Source organism: Copidosoma floridanum, unplaced genomic scaffold (genome assembly GCF_036245765.1).
Source record: "Copidosoma floridanum isolate Cflo_tuat_1 unplaced genomic scaffold, Cflo_Japanese_pri ptg000020l, whole genome shotgun sequence".
NCBI classification, from domain to species: domain Eukaryota; kingdom Metazoa; phylum Arthropoda; class Insecta; order Hymenoptera; family Encyrtidae; genus Copidosoma; species Copidosoma floridanum.
Window position 1 is genome coordinate 3,240,698 of NW_028321897.1, and position 13,495 is coordinate 3,254,192.

A 13,495-nucleotide genomic window follows, 5' to 3' on the forward strand; every position below is an offset into this window, starting at 1 on the left:
TTTTTTGACCGAGGTGTTGATGTGTAGGTAGTGATTATTTTTTAAATGCAAGCATAAGGTGAGACTGTGCGATAAGTTTGCAAAGCTGATAAATCTTTAACAAATTAAAAATATTTACAGCATGTGTCGAAAGTAGTTTTCTTTTTTTTCATATACATATATGTACATGCATTAAATCCGAGCTGGTAGATTAAGTTGGCTCGTAAGTTATTTATTTGTTTGTTTGGCATGCAGCGAGCCAAAGTACAGAATACATAATTTTATTACACAAAGTAATAAGGCGTGTGTGTTTCTCAGGGTGCCGCACAAACTCAAAAACGTAATTTTTTCATAAAAATTTCAACACAAACTTTATAAAAATTTGCACATAAACATGGACTTGTAAAAGTCATAAAATAAATTTAGATCAACTCTACTAGTAATTAATTAATGGTGATAATGGTTCGTCGAGTGGTTTCAAACTATATAGTACATGCTGTTGAATTTGTAATTAAATTAATTTGTAATTGAGAAATTAAAATACTTTTAACAAAATGATTAGAAACAAATGATTTTGATTAAAATTAACAATTTGTTATGATTATTATTTATTTATGTAATAATAACGACTTATTTAACCCATAAAAAAGTAGTTCTTTGATTGACACGAATTATTTTTGTTTTAAAAAAAATCTAATCGGACCATTTTTTTTCTCAGTATTGTGAAAGTAAAGGATTATGTGGGAAAAGTAAGAACCATATACTTAGAAAAGTGAGATTTAAGACGGTATAGATAAGAGTAAAATTCTTTTTTATCAAAGGATTACAGTTAAGGAAAAATAAGAAGGTTTTTTTTTTTTAATTTGCATTTACTCAAGTTTTCTTCTAAAATAAACTAACAATAAACGCCACGAAACACTATTTTAGAGATAATGTATTTTTTTCTGAATTATTTGGAGATGATGTAGTTGTAGTTGCAACTTTCAATACTTAGGTACCCTTTTTACATGAACATAATCGCAATTATACTCAGCTCAGCCCAAGTCCAAGTGGCAAGCGCGCGCCGTCAATTCAGTACTTATGTGTGTATAGATGCTCATTGATGCCGGAAAAGGAGCAACGACCAACGATGAAGGACTCGGAGATCGACTCAAAGAATGTAATCAAAAACAGAGAACAACTCTACAGGCTCATTATAAGGTAACAATTGTTTTTCTTTTCCAAAACTTCTATCTTACTCGTGTGACCATAAAAATGCAATGTTTACTTGTTACGATACAATGTTGTCTCTCAACAGTTTAGGTTATGGGTACAAAGTTTTTTTTGCAAAACTTTATGATATTTCTCCAATTCCGTGGTTTCAAGATTAACTTTTTATGAACTAAAATTTACATTCAATTTAACACGATGACAAATTCAGTCATTAGTCGTGAATCAGTACTATAGTAAAGAAAAATGAAAGTAAAATGCAAACGTTTCACACCTACAACAATTTTACATTAATTTGTAATATCAAGTAAATGGAACGAAATTTTTAGCCAACTGTTTTATGATGGTCATCAAACGCTGGCAGTGCAGCTGTCAAGTCAGACACAAGCTGAACCTCCATGTCCACCGTCGGATCGATTGTTGCATTTGATGCTGATCGGTCTTGCTCATGAGCCAGACAGATCCAAAAAGGAAACCAACAACGTCTCCTCATTTTCAACTGCTGAAAATACATTGGGACCAGGATTGGACTTGGAGTTTGAAACGGAAACACAAACGCAGGCACCAGAACCAGCACAGTATGAAACCGCCTATGTTACATCCCACAAAGGTAATTGCAGAGCCGGAGCCTTCTCTGCCGATGGCCAGTTGATAGCTACTGGATCTGTCGATGCCTCTATCAAGATCCTAGACGTTGATAGGATGTTGGCCAAATCTGCCCCAGATGAAGTTCCTGGAGATCAGTCGGGGGGGCATCCTGTTATCAGAACATTGTACGATCATCTGGAAGAAGTGACATGTTTAGAATTCCATCCCAGGGAAGCTATCTTGGTTTCTGGCAGCAGGGACTTTTCCATAAAATTGTTTGACTACAGCAAAGCCAGTGTAAAAAAAGCATTTCGCACAATCACAGACTCAGATCAAGTTAGATGTCTGTCATTTCACCCAACTGGTGATTACATTGTTGTGGGTACCAACCATCCTGTCATAAGGCTGTACGATGTGAACACGGCACAGTGTTTTGTTTGCAGTATTCCAAATCACCAGCACACAAGTGGTATCACTAGTATTAAGTATTCCCCTGATGCCAAGACTTATGCATCTGCCAGTAAAGACGGGAGTATAAAATTGTGGGATGGCGTATCAAATAGATGTATAAATACATTTGCCAAAGCACACGATGGAAATCAAGTTTGTTCTGTTGCTTTTACCAGGAATGCAAAGGTATGCAAAATATAATAATATATTAGTCTGTAATGTTATTGCCATTTTTAATTTTACTACATTTGAGTAATTCCTTAACTATTTTTATTTTAGTACCTATTGTCATCTGGAAAAGATTCGTTAATTAAACTTTGGGAGCTGTCCACTAGTAGATGCTTGATTGCTTATACTGGAGCGGGTACAACGGGTAATTGATCATTTACTCTTGACAAAAAAACTTGATAAAAGAAATGCTAGTAATTTGTTTCTTTTTAATTCAACGTAGGCAAACAAGAACACAAAGCCCAAGCTATATTTAATCATACAGAAGATTTTGTGATGTTCCCCGACGAAGCAACGACCTCGCTGTGTGCATGGAACTCTCGAAACGCTTCCAGAAAGCAGCTCTTGTCCCTCGGTCACAATGGTCCAGTTAGAATGATCGTACATTCACCGACTGCACCAGCATTCCTAACTTGCAGCGACGATTTTAGAGCAAGATTTTGGTTCAGACGAATGCCAATGCATTGAAAGTGTCCAAAGGTGTACATGTATTTTTGTGAATAAAAATGAACTATTTTAGTTAACATTTAATGAATTGCAACGCGTCACGAATATATTTATATTTTTAAATTCATTAGGTTTTTCCAAGGTATACAATAAAAACTGAATATTGTAAAATCGTCACCGACATTGAACAAGTTGTTGTTTCCTGTTACATTAAGTAGTGTTTTCAAGCAACAATTGACATTGTTTTTTATTTTCTACGCAAGTTCTACACCGTTGAGGGTCGGTAAGCTTTGACAATTGACACCTTCAATATTTAACAAATTGAAAATAAAATTCGGAACAGAAAGTAATTCAAGTGGCTACTTAATTCGAAATTCAACTATCTGTAAATTCTGTAAATGTAACATTATGTTGATATACTTAGTCTCTCTTTTATACTCAATTCACCAAGCAAAAGTACTTATTTGATTGAAGGGAGATATTTGACTGCAAAATAAAAAAGAACAGTTTGGCGGGGCGGTGAGGAAGGGGTGAGTTCGGGTTGCGCGCGCACGCGCGACTCAACAGCCGGGATCACGTGACCCACGCTGTCGGGCCGCCATCTTGAAGCTCCCCTTGCGCGCGAGAGAGCCGTGGCGTGTTATAGTGCATCAGCAGGTCCGTCTGTCTGTCTGTCGTGTTGATTGTAAACATTAAAATCTAAATGCGTATGCGCCAATGCACCGGCAAATAAACGAGTGAAACGAAACGGAGTCGGGTACTTAACTTATCGTACCAGCCATCAAGCGCATCACCCGAAAAGTGCAGGCCGTCCAACATCAATCATATGTACGTAACACACATCTCTCGCCGACAACGCAACCGAGAGTCCCCGTACAAGTTGCCGCGTGTGATCGAGCAGGAGACCGAGCGCGCATTCGGCGTCTGTGTCTTGCGCGCGCGCTAGTGCTTTTCGTGTGTACTATACTTTTATTAGACCATCAGCAAGTTTACATACATACATAAGCATATTTTCCGAGACTTTGAAAGCTAGAAAAGCTCTCCGTGATATCAAAAAAGGGGAGCTGAATTTTTTTTCTCTGTGTGTACACGTATAAAGGTACAGCTTCTCTTGCAAGTGCCTGCTCTGCTGCGCGACTTGTTTGCCCGCCAGTAGAAGAAGAATAAGGAGAAATATATACGTATATATATATATGTATTAATATACAATACAGTGTGTGCCGTGCAGAGGTGCACCTCCTCTCGATACATACCTACATCCGAGTGCGCGAGAAGCTGCTGTTGCAGGAGCAGAAGCTGTGCGAGTTGTGTACTTGCACACGAAAGAAGCCGGCCGCTCTCTCGCTAAAAAAAGTGAGAGCCCGAGGGGAGAGAAATAAAATATATTGAAAGAGAGAGCCGTGTATATAGTATATACCTATCCAGTGAACCGTTCGCAGGTGAGGTAGTAGCGCTCCGAGAGTTAACAGGCAGCAGAGCACCAGAATCGGCAGTCATGTCTGACCTCAAAGCAGAGAGCAAGACCGAGAATAGCGTCGACGAGAGCAACGCCAACAAGGTGAGAGAGCCGTGTGTGAGTGTGTGTGTGCGAGTGTACACGGAGTTTTTTTTTTTTTTTTTTTTTCACCGCGCGCTGACTCCGTTTTTCCTCCTCCACCCAAGTGTATGTAATATTATCGCGACTCGGTTTGTCTAGGGTATGTTATTTGTATGCCGTGCTCATCTCTATACGCGTGTGTTTCGCAGCCGAGATAGCAATAAGCCGAGCTAACAGCCACGACGTCGTCGTCGTCGGCTTAACCGAGAGAAAAAGCGAGAAGAGTCGGTGTTCGTGCGGTGCAGCGCTCCGCGCGCTCTCTCGTTCTCTCCTCTTTTCTTCTCCTCCTCGCCGATGGTCACATATACGCTCATCTCCCTTTTTTATTTCAAAACCGAGTTAACGGCTTGTCGGTTTATCTCGTGCGCTCCATATATTTATTTACGAAGGAAACGAATTCGAATAACGTGGAATGACTCCGAAACGTATCGTAGAATGTATGATGGGTGTATGTGTATACACTATACGGTAATAGATTTCAAAAGTTTCGGCGGCACCGTCCGCAGCGTCGGCGGTCGGCAAAGATGGCGGCTGTCGTGTTTTTTTTGCCGCTCGCATATATGGATACTCGACTCCGTTACTCGCGTCGCAATGAAATTTCGGAGCACGCTCGGAGAGAAAAATGATAATGAGCCGCATCTTCGGCCCCTCTCTCGTCGCGTCGTGACATTTTGTGTGTACCTATATGTAACACGTATACACACTTGTACTTGCGTTGCGCGCCACTGTACAAACGTTTCTCGAATCGCCTGGTTCTTTTTTTTTTTTTTTTTTTGAAGTGCAATGTCAACTTCTGCACTGTAGGGTATGTCACTTGTATATTGGATGGTCTTGCGTTCCGCCTCCGATTGTTTTTTAATGCGCGTGCATAGGTATGTCAAGCTTTTGGAAAATGTTTACGATTAATAATTAAAAAAGGGGTTGGTTTCACATACAAGTTGAGGGTGGGATAAATAAAACGTGTACCTACTTAACGTCGTACGAGAGTGCTTCACGTTGTTTTATATTTTCGATTCACACGTATTAAAACTTTTTAACAGGGTTTCGAATAAATTCGTCAATCTTTTGTGTAAATACTTACCTACACTTTGACGTGTAGCGGTTGCCGGTTACACATACCTATGATAGTACTTTATATTTATACAATATACTTGTGCAGTTTCAGCCTGTCACTTATTCCGCATTGTATGCACTTTTATATTTTTAGGCCAATAGTGTAGTTGTGGATGGTAGAGGGATCGATGTATTTTTAGCCAAAATCATGTTTATAAACATTTTTCCGGCCGCTTGAGTTAATATTTACTTGAGTGGGTGGAGTTATAACTGCAGCAAAAAAATTCGCTCAAACTGTTTCGATTGTGCTTATGAAATTTAGATTGGCAACCTGCGTCAAGCTGAAGCTTTCATGTTCTTCTCTCTTCTTTATTCTCGCTTGCGCAAGTACAAGCTGCTTACGTTATATTATACATCAATAACATTAGGTATTATTTTGCGATCGCAGATAATATACTTTTAGTGCTGATGTATTTATTTCCATGCTCCATACTTACATGGGGCGACTCGCGCGTGCATTTCTTTTGATTCTTCTCTTTTTGACGTCTTTGTCAGCTGTTTACAAGAAGGTATTATACACGAGAGATATATGCTTTTTTTTCTCCGTTGTGCAGGGGGGGGGAAGCTCGTTTTTACCACTTCTCTTTTGTGCTCCTGTATTAAACATACCTTTTTCCTTTCGGCATTTTATTGACAAAAAAAAAATTAAATTACTTGCACCCTAGATATGAGGCTTGATAATTTAACGTTTTTTTATAGATTGCAACGTCTAATTAAAACCCCAAAAATCAGTATTATTAAATTTTTTTTTTCACGATCACACGCGTATAACATACACTGTCGTATCTAATCTTTAAAATTCGTTTTATCGCGTTTCAAAAATGATCCAGTCATCGTCTTACTCAAACAACGCTGTATATTACGATTGATTTATTTTTCTTTTTTTGAGGAAAAACAAATATTTTTTGTTCAGTCAACGAAAACGATATTTCAATGAAGTATCGACGTAGGCTTCGTGAACCAAAGTACTCCTTTGTGATTAAACTGCAGCAACGTTATAGCAGTCGCTTGTACATTTTTATCTGCGAGCGTTGGCTCCGTTTATCCACACATTTTTATACTTAATATTATTTCTATCGATAAACTTGTAGATGAGAACGAACTGCTGCCACTGAGTAACAGTAATTGTCTTCGTCTTATCAACGAACTGCTCGACTATTTTTTAAATTGATCTATTTACCATCGTGATATCGCTTCTTTGCTGTTATACTCGGAAGCCAACGCGAATGTAAAAAAAAAATAAAAAAAATAAAAAAATAAATCCGTAAATTGAAGCTTGCACGAAACGCGAACCTAAAACAAAAGCTTTTGGCCCTGAAGTTCCGCCGGAAGGAACGAAAAATATTATGTGAAAAGTGTCGCGTTACTCCGGTACTTTGATACGCCGAGAAGGAATATTACTTACATCATTACAAATTTGCGTCTTTTTTTGTAAAATGAAACTCTAGTATTATTCTTTTATACTGTGTACACGAGCTGCGCGAAGGGCAAAAAAATCTAGTAAACGTCCGCTTTGTTATTGTTACTACCAGCACGTGTGTACGTACACCCCAGGGATTGCGGGGCAACTTGGTCACTATGAGTTTTAATCATCGTTTATGAGTTAGTAGTGTTTACTCCCAACGAATCTTTTGATGATGCAGTTTAGTTATTCGCGTGACAATCCAAAACGCCCCGGTGTCCGTTATGCCCCAAGTACCCCTACAAACACGAATCGTATACATAAAGAAGCATCAAGCATATGCAAGCATAGCTTGCGCGGCCGTTTCCCGCCACTTTTTTCTTTTCACTCCCACCAGACTATGAACTTATACGTTTAACTCTCGCGTTCACCTTCGCGACGTTTTTCCCTCGTACTCAGAAACGCGTTAATTTTGCTTCGGAGCAGATGTGCGATTAATTATTGGGCGGACGCGTTTTTCGAAACACCTTTTGCTGCGAGCTTTATTTACGAGAACAAAAAAAAATTTTGTTTGATCTTATTTATAAAATTTAAAAATGCTTTTTTCAACGAGAAGGTCGAAGCGTTTTTATCGTGTAAGTGGAGCTTTCCATATTTTGGGGTGATTTGGGTAGAGGATTTTTTCGTGGATCGGTGGCGTTTTTTCTTTCCTCACATGCGTTCAAATGGATTAAGGAGATATAATATCGTCAGCCAATTACTTTGTTACCAATTTTAAAAATTATAGTATCAATTAGTTTTATTTATGTAAAAAAAAAAAAAAAAAACAAAAAAAAAAACTAGACCTTTATTATTTCACACTAGCGTTGACAAAGAGTGTAAATTTACTTATGAATTTTTTTTTCTATAATTTCAGGAAGAGTCGACGGAGGAAAAGCCCACACCCAAAAACAAAAGGGGCACAAAGAGGCTCTCGACCATAGAAAAAATCACCCAGGAAGCCGACGTCATCACCAAGGCAAGTTGCATTCCCATACGCATACACGTTGTACAGATTAAAATTTTTTTTTTTCTTTTAGCAGTTTCAGTTCGAATTTCGTTCAGTTAATTTATCAAAATCCAGCTTGAAGGAAGGAAGAAAGAGCATTTACTTTTTTTTCCATCGCGCTTCAATCTACCTGCAATCGACCAAAACAAGCGCCGAGTCGTGGCCCCCCTAGGGAGCTTCTTCCCAAAAAAATCGAAGCACCCTCGGGTGTGATAGCTTCCTGCATTCCCGTATCCCTCCAACAATCCGTAAAAACTGCGCAGCCGCTCTCTCCAGTCTTTATAGCTTCCCTCGATCTCAAGCGTATTTAATTAAAAAGACCACGCACCCTCGTCTCAAGTTTTGTACTCCTATCCTGTGGACGCAGCTTAAAATTGTTCATCCTCAGTCCCTACCCAACTGTACACATTGTCCTGCTCACCCTCTTGTATGGGGCACCACTGACTTGGTCTAAAACCCCAACGAAGCTTCTCGAAGTTTGTGTATACCCTCGTCGTTTAAGGGCGCACGTTGTACGTTGTAGCATCTCTTCCGTTTCATTTTCATCATCCGCTCTGTTACCTGCGGCGAAGCATAGAAAGCAGACGGGGTGCCGGCGTTGGGTAGCTTTGAGTAGTCCTTTGCTCCTTCCTCTGGCCCTTGAAGCACGCAAGGGGGGAGAGAGAAGGATCCCAATGTGATGCCGGTAGTTACGAGGTGTGTTGGTGGAACGGAAGCCAAAAGAGAAAAGAAATCCGTAAGCGTGGGGGGCTGCTTTATGGGGTAGGGGGAGAGCGAACATATGCACGACTTGGGGTGGGAGCGAGAGGGGAGTTGGGTTTTCCGGTTAGCGTGCCGCCACTTTGATATGTAACATATATTTCAGGCGTATCTGGTATATATAGGTATACAGATTATATGGGTATGTGCTTGCTCAGGGTACGACCGGTACATTTTTGGTTTATACATCGGAAGGGAGGGCGCCACGCGTTGGCCGCGCGCAACTGCGCACCAAGCTTGCCCGCCTTTCGTTTTCATACACCGTGTATGGTATAAGTATATATTATACACACTGTAGACTGAAATTGTTAAAAAGCACTTAAATTCAAAAAGTTGATTTGGAATAAATTTCTTGTGCATATGCTTACCAATTTTGTTTTCGTTTCGTTGCAGGGTCTTTCAGCCGGTGACGAGGTTGAGGGCAGGCGGCGTACCCGTAGCTCAGCGCGAGGGATCACGCAAACGGCACCGGCACCCTCGCCTCCTAAGAAGGAAAAAAAGGAGTCGCGCACCGGAGGCGGTCGAGGTCGAGGCCGTCCCAAGAAGACCAATGATCACGACGAGGAAAAGGAGGCTGCGGCCAACAACAAGAACGACAAGGAAGAGGATTCGAAGATGGAGGTAGACGAGGTCGTACCGGCCGACAAAAAGGACGATGCCAAGGCTAATGATAACAAGAAGGAAAGGTAACTACAGTGGATACCGAGTTAGATGAAATACTTGGATGATTGGTTGACGTTGGATGTGGAAGAGAGTTCATTTATGACGAATTTTTCAACCTTAACAGTAAAGAGGATTCCAAAAAAGAGGACCAAATCGATGGTGCTAAGCTGAATTCGAAGGATGACAAGCCCAATGATGAGACAGAAAATAACTCGGACGATGCGAAGAAAAACTCGACGGTTGAGTCGGCTACCGCAAACAAGGATGATGACAAGACTAAGTCCGGCAGCACGACGGAGGTGGCGTCGAGTAAAGATCAAAAATCAGAAGCCACTGAAAACGCCAATGACAACAGTGCGTCGGTGGATGACGAGAAAAAAGAATAATTGTCAATTCGGAGAACCAAGTACGCGCATCTCTTCTCCTGTGTGGGTAACATTAAAAGTGACTGTTTTCTTGTACAGTGGTGATTTGATATTTAGATTTTTGTCCCTAAATGAAATTTATCTTGTTTCTTTCTACAATTGGATTGTAAATATATTCACATTCAATTTGAATTTTTTGTTAAAAAACTAGACAATATGAATACTTTTGGATAGCACTGAGCCTTATGTAATTAAAAAAAACACTTGTAGTCTCTAGAGTCATTTTTTATCGTTTCCAAAATTACGAGCAAATTTGTGTGATTCGTTAATAAAGCGAAACGTCGCTAAAAATACGAGTTTTCAAAAATTTAATATGTACTACGCATTTAATTTTTGCCATTGCCTTCAACGTATCACTGATTCCTGCTGAATATTGTAGTTATTTAGTTTTAAAGTATATTTATAAATTATTGCTCACAGAAATTTATTAGTATCATTATTGAGGGAAATTTTCATTTATTTACAGCAAAATCAAGGGGCGCACTTACTGGGGTCGCAGATTCTGTCCCCTCGTCTATTTGAATGATTGACACCGACTTGTCAACTGTCCGACTAATCAGCGCATCATATGGACAGTCAAGCTCCATTTGTGTCGAATTCGTGGAAGAACCGATGCGTTTTCGACTTTTCTCGATTTGCGACTAGTGCCCTCAAGTTGGTCACAAAACATATTTATACATAAGATTGAATTAAGAACTTCACATTTTAGTTATTATAATTTCATCAAAATGAAAACTAAATGTCTTGATTGTACGCATCACGTTATGAACAAACAATTATTAAAAATGTTTTACAAAGTGACGCTGAACATTGTGTAAGTTTCACTTGTTTTTTGAAATCCAATTTTGTAGATTTATAAGTGTAAATATCAGAAACAAAAACAATTCGGTTATAACATCAAAGGATACATATTGTCGTCCAATAGTTTGTGTATTTATACATAGTTTTGTACAATAAACGACTAAACTACCTTATAAAACTACAAAATTGATTATCACATGAAATTACAAATATTTTGATCCATTATGTTCCACGTGTTCAAAGTACACCCGAGGTTACTATCATAACCAGCTAAGAAAGAAAAGAGAAAAAGATCATCTCTTATTGTAAAACTGTTTTATATAAAAAGTACTACTACTCATAACTTGTTTTGATTCTTATTGAGTTGCACTGAATCGCTGATGGCATCGAGGAAAATAGGAATATGTAGAACGTACGTTACCGTACACACGATGATACGACTGTAAAATATATTTAATATATAGAGTCTAAAATAGTAGAGGGATGATGAAGAAAAAGTTTGATGGGCAGGCTGTTTTAAAGTTGTGGAGCTAAAAGCTGAATAGAACAGTCTCGAGGTGACTTTGATAGTACAGCAGATCTGGAATAGGACTGATTGCGATGAAATCATTAACATAGTGAAAGTCTTACTATAGTTTTTTTACTTGCATAAATAATTATGATGAAATGGGTGTAAAATATGTGATGACAAAAAACATTTATAAAAGTAAATTTAAAAACTCTTTCTAACGTTACAGTGGGAAAAAAATGTGTATACCTGAATTTAAAGAATGAGCTCTAACTCACTACACTGCGCTAAGTTGGTGTTAAACTACATTTTTTTGTTGTGTCAATCATTCACTCATTACTAGTGACAATTATAATTAGAGGTTTTATTAAAAAATCCTTTGACAAATGAATAAAAACTTTTTTTATAAGATTCGATAAGGTATAGTTTATGACGGGACCCACAGTAGGTACAGCGTAACCTCGGTAAATTGATATTTACATTTAAAGCATCACTCCACATGAGTACAACAATCGTCACTTATCGTAATGTATTTCTTTTGAATTTGTTTTGTTCTTTTAATTATTTTTTGTTCTTTGACCTTAATTTTTAAGCCAGTTCAATATTAAATGTGTTAATATTATTGTGTATCTGAACGGTTGTGAGTGTACAGATAGCTTATAATATGATCGATGCACTATTTTTAATAGAATCTTAACACTTGATGGGACACCAACCTATGTCAACTTTTAGACGCAATGAAATGCTTCCAAAAGAACCTTTTAATTCGCCAAATGTAGATATTTGTGTTTGGTTTGAATTTTTTTTTAAAGAGAATAATTTCACATTGAAAAAAAAAATATTTATCAGAGTGAAAATTTTATTAAGATAGCTTAAGAATAGTGTATATTGTTTTTAAAGGCATTTTATCATTTTTTAAAAACCCCTAAGATAAATTATTAATTAATAATATCGAGGGTTAAGCCTCGTTTTAGCAAAAGTATATATTCATTCTGTAAATAATAAAATGAAATTTCTGTGTTAAACACATTTGTATTGTCGTAAAACTAAGGTGAAAAAGTATATTAATGTGTATTAGTCGCTCGGAAGTGTAAAATATAATCGACTCGATTTTTCTCATACAAAACTGAGTTTTCAAAGTTTTAAAAACCAATTACTAGATAAAAAGTACTTAGGCTTGATGTTAAAGTTCCATCATTGCAAATTCATGTGTAAAGTGCTTGGGGAGGGACGACAGGAAAAAAATCTACTTTATAACTTCATTAGTACTGGGAAAAAATTTTTATATAAGCATTCAATACTTAAGTATTTTTGTAAATCAGTTTTAAAAGTTTAGTACGTTACGATACTCACAACTTCGTAAAAAGTGCAGAATCTTATAATGATTTCAGTACAAAAAGCCCATTTAATGTTTTTTTATTGTCTTTCGTTGAAATGAATCATAAATTGGTACAGTTGATTTATTAATAATTTAGAAATAAATTTTTAAGATACTATTTTCTAGTAGTTTAATCGGTATTGTAGCTATCATAATCATCTAACCAAAAGAAGATGATGTTGTTTAAATTTACATCTCGGTTTCTTCTGCGATCTGCGTTTAAAAGGTACACCATCTTAACTCTTCAAAAAAATATTCTTTCAAGCGAAAAGCTTTTTTATTATAGTGCATGTATATTTTGAATTTTCCTTGAACAAAGTGAACGATGCCTTAAACAAAAAGAATGACCCTGTCCAGATCATTCCCATCTCTCACTCTTTGATAGTTTTTTTAAATTCACAAAATAGTTACCGAAGTTCTAAAATGACTGATACATTAACGCATAAAACATGTTGCTAACGGACATTATTATTTGTTTTCTTCATTTTTTCTTGCGGGAAACTATCGCTCGTTGAGTGATAAACAACATTGAAAGTAATATCGCGATTCCATACACCAATTCAATCTTCGAATGTAAATTTTGAGGCAGTAAAAGTCTCTTCGATCAACTCATGCTTATTTTTTATACTCGCACAATCTGTTCAAAATGTACAATATGCAAAGAACTTAATAAAATTGGAAAAGGTTTAAATAAATAATTATTGGACTCATTTTTCCAGTGCTGAAGAAGGGAACCTTAAGTTTAACTGTTAATATTCCTAAAGTGATTATTTTTAAATGACTCGCTAAGAATGTGCGAAATGTATAATAGGTAGGAGAGTTAGCAACTTTACACACGAGAACACACTGTGGAATGTATTTTCTCAATTTTATACAAATATGTCAAGCGTAAAGTAAAAT

At 37.4% G+C, this 13,495-nt stretch overlaps 2 protein-coding genes across 4 annotated transcripts; both read left to right on the top strand.

The window, feature by feature from the left end:
* Window positions 1-1,056: 1,056 nt before the first annotated feature.
* On the top strand, window positions 1,057-3,243 carry CstF50 (cleavage stimulation factor subunit 1 Cst50). Its single transcript, XM_014359285.2, has 4 exons — window positions 1,057-1,179; window positions 1,518-2,412; window positions 2,506-2,599; window positions 2,678-3,243. The coding sequence occupies exons 1-4, from the start codon at window positions 1,082-1,084 to the stop codon at window positions 2,920-2,922; spliced, it is 1,332 nt and encodes a 443-aa protein (XP_014214771.2). The 5' UTR covers window positions 1,057-1,081; the 3' UTR covers window positions 2,923-3,243.
* A 286-nt stretch (window positions 3,244-3,529) lies between these two features.
* LOC106643937 (uncharacterized) lies at window positions 3,530-12,992 on the top strand. 3 transcript variants are annotated; one of them, XM_014359266.2, is made up of 5 exons: window positions 3,530-4,459; window positions 7,930-8,031; window positions 9,214-9,506; window positions 9,608-9,911; window positions 10,375-12,992. In XM_014359266.2, the coding sequence occupies exons 1-4, from the start codon at window positions 4,397-4,399 to the stop codon at window positions 9,867-9,869; spliced, it is 720 nt and encodes a 239-aa protein (XP_014214752.2). In that variant the 5' UTR covers window positions 3,530-4,396; the 3' UTR covers window positions 9,870-9,911; window positions 10,375-12,992. The 3 variants fall into 3 exon arrangements, with proteins under 3 accessions (XP_014214752.2, XP_014214755.2, XP_014214756.2); XM_014359269.2 differs by having other exon boundaries at window positions 9,608-9,889; XM_014359270.2 differs by lacking the exon at window positions 3,530-4,459 and adding an exon at window positions 7,308-7,648.
* The last annotated feature ends 503 nt before the right edge of the window (window positions 12,993-13,495 follow it).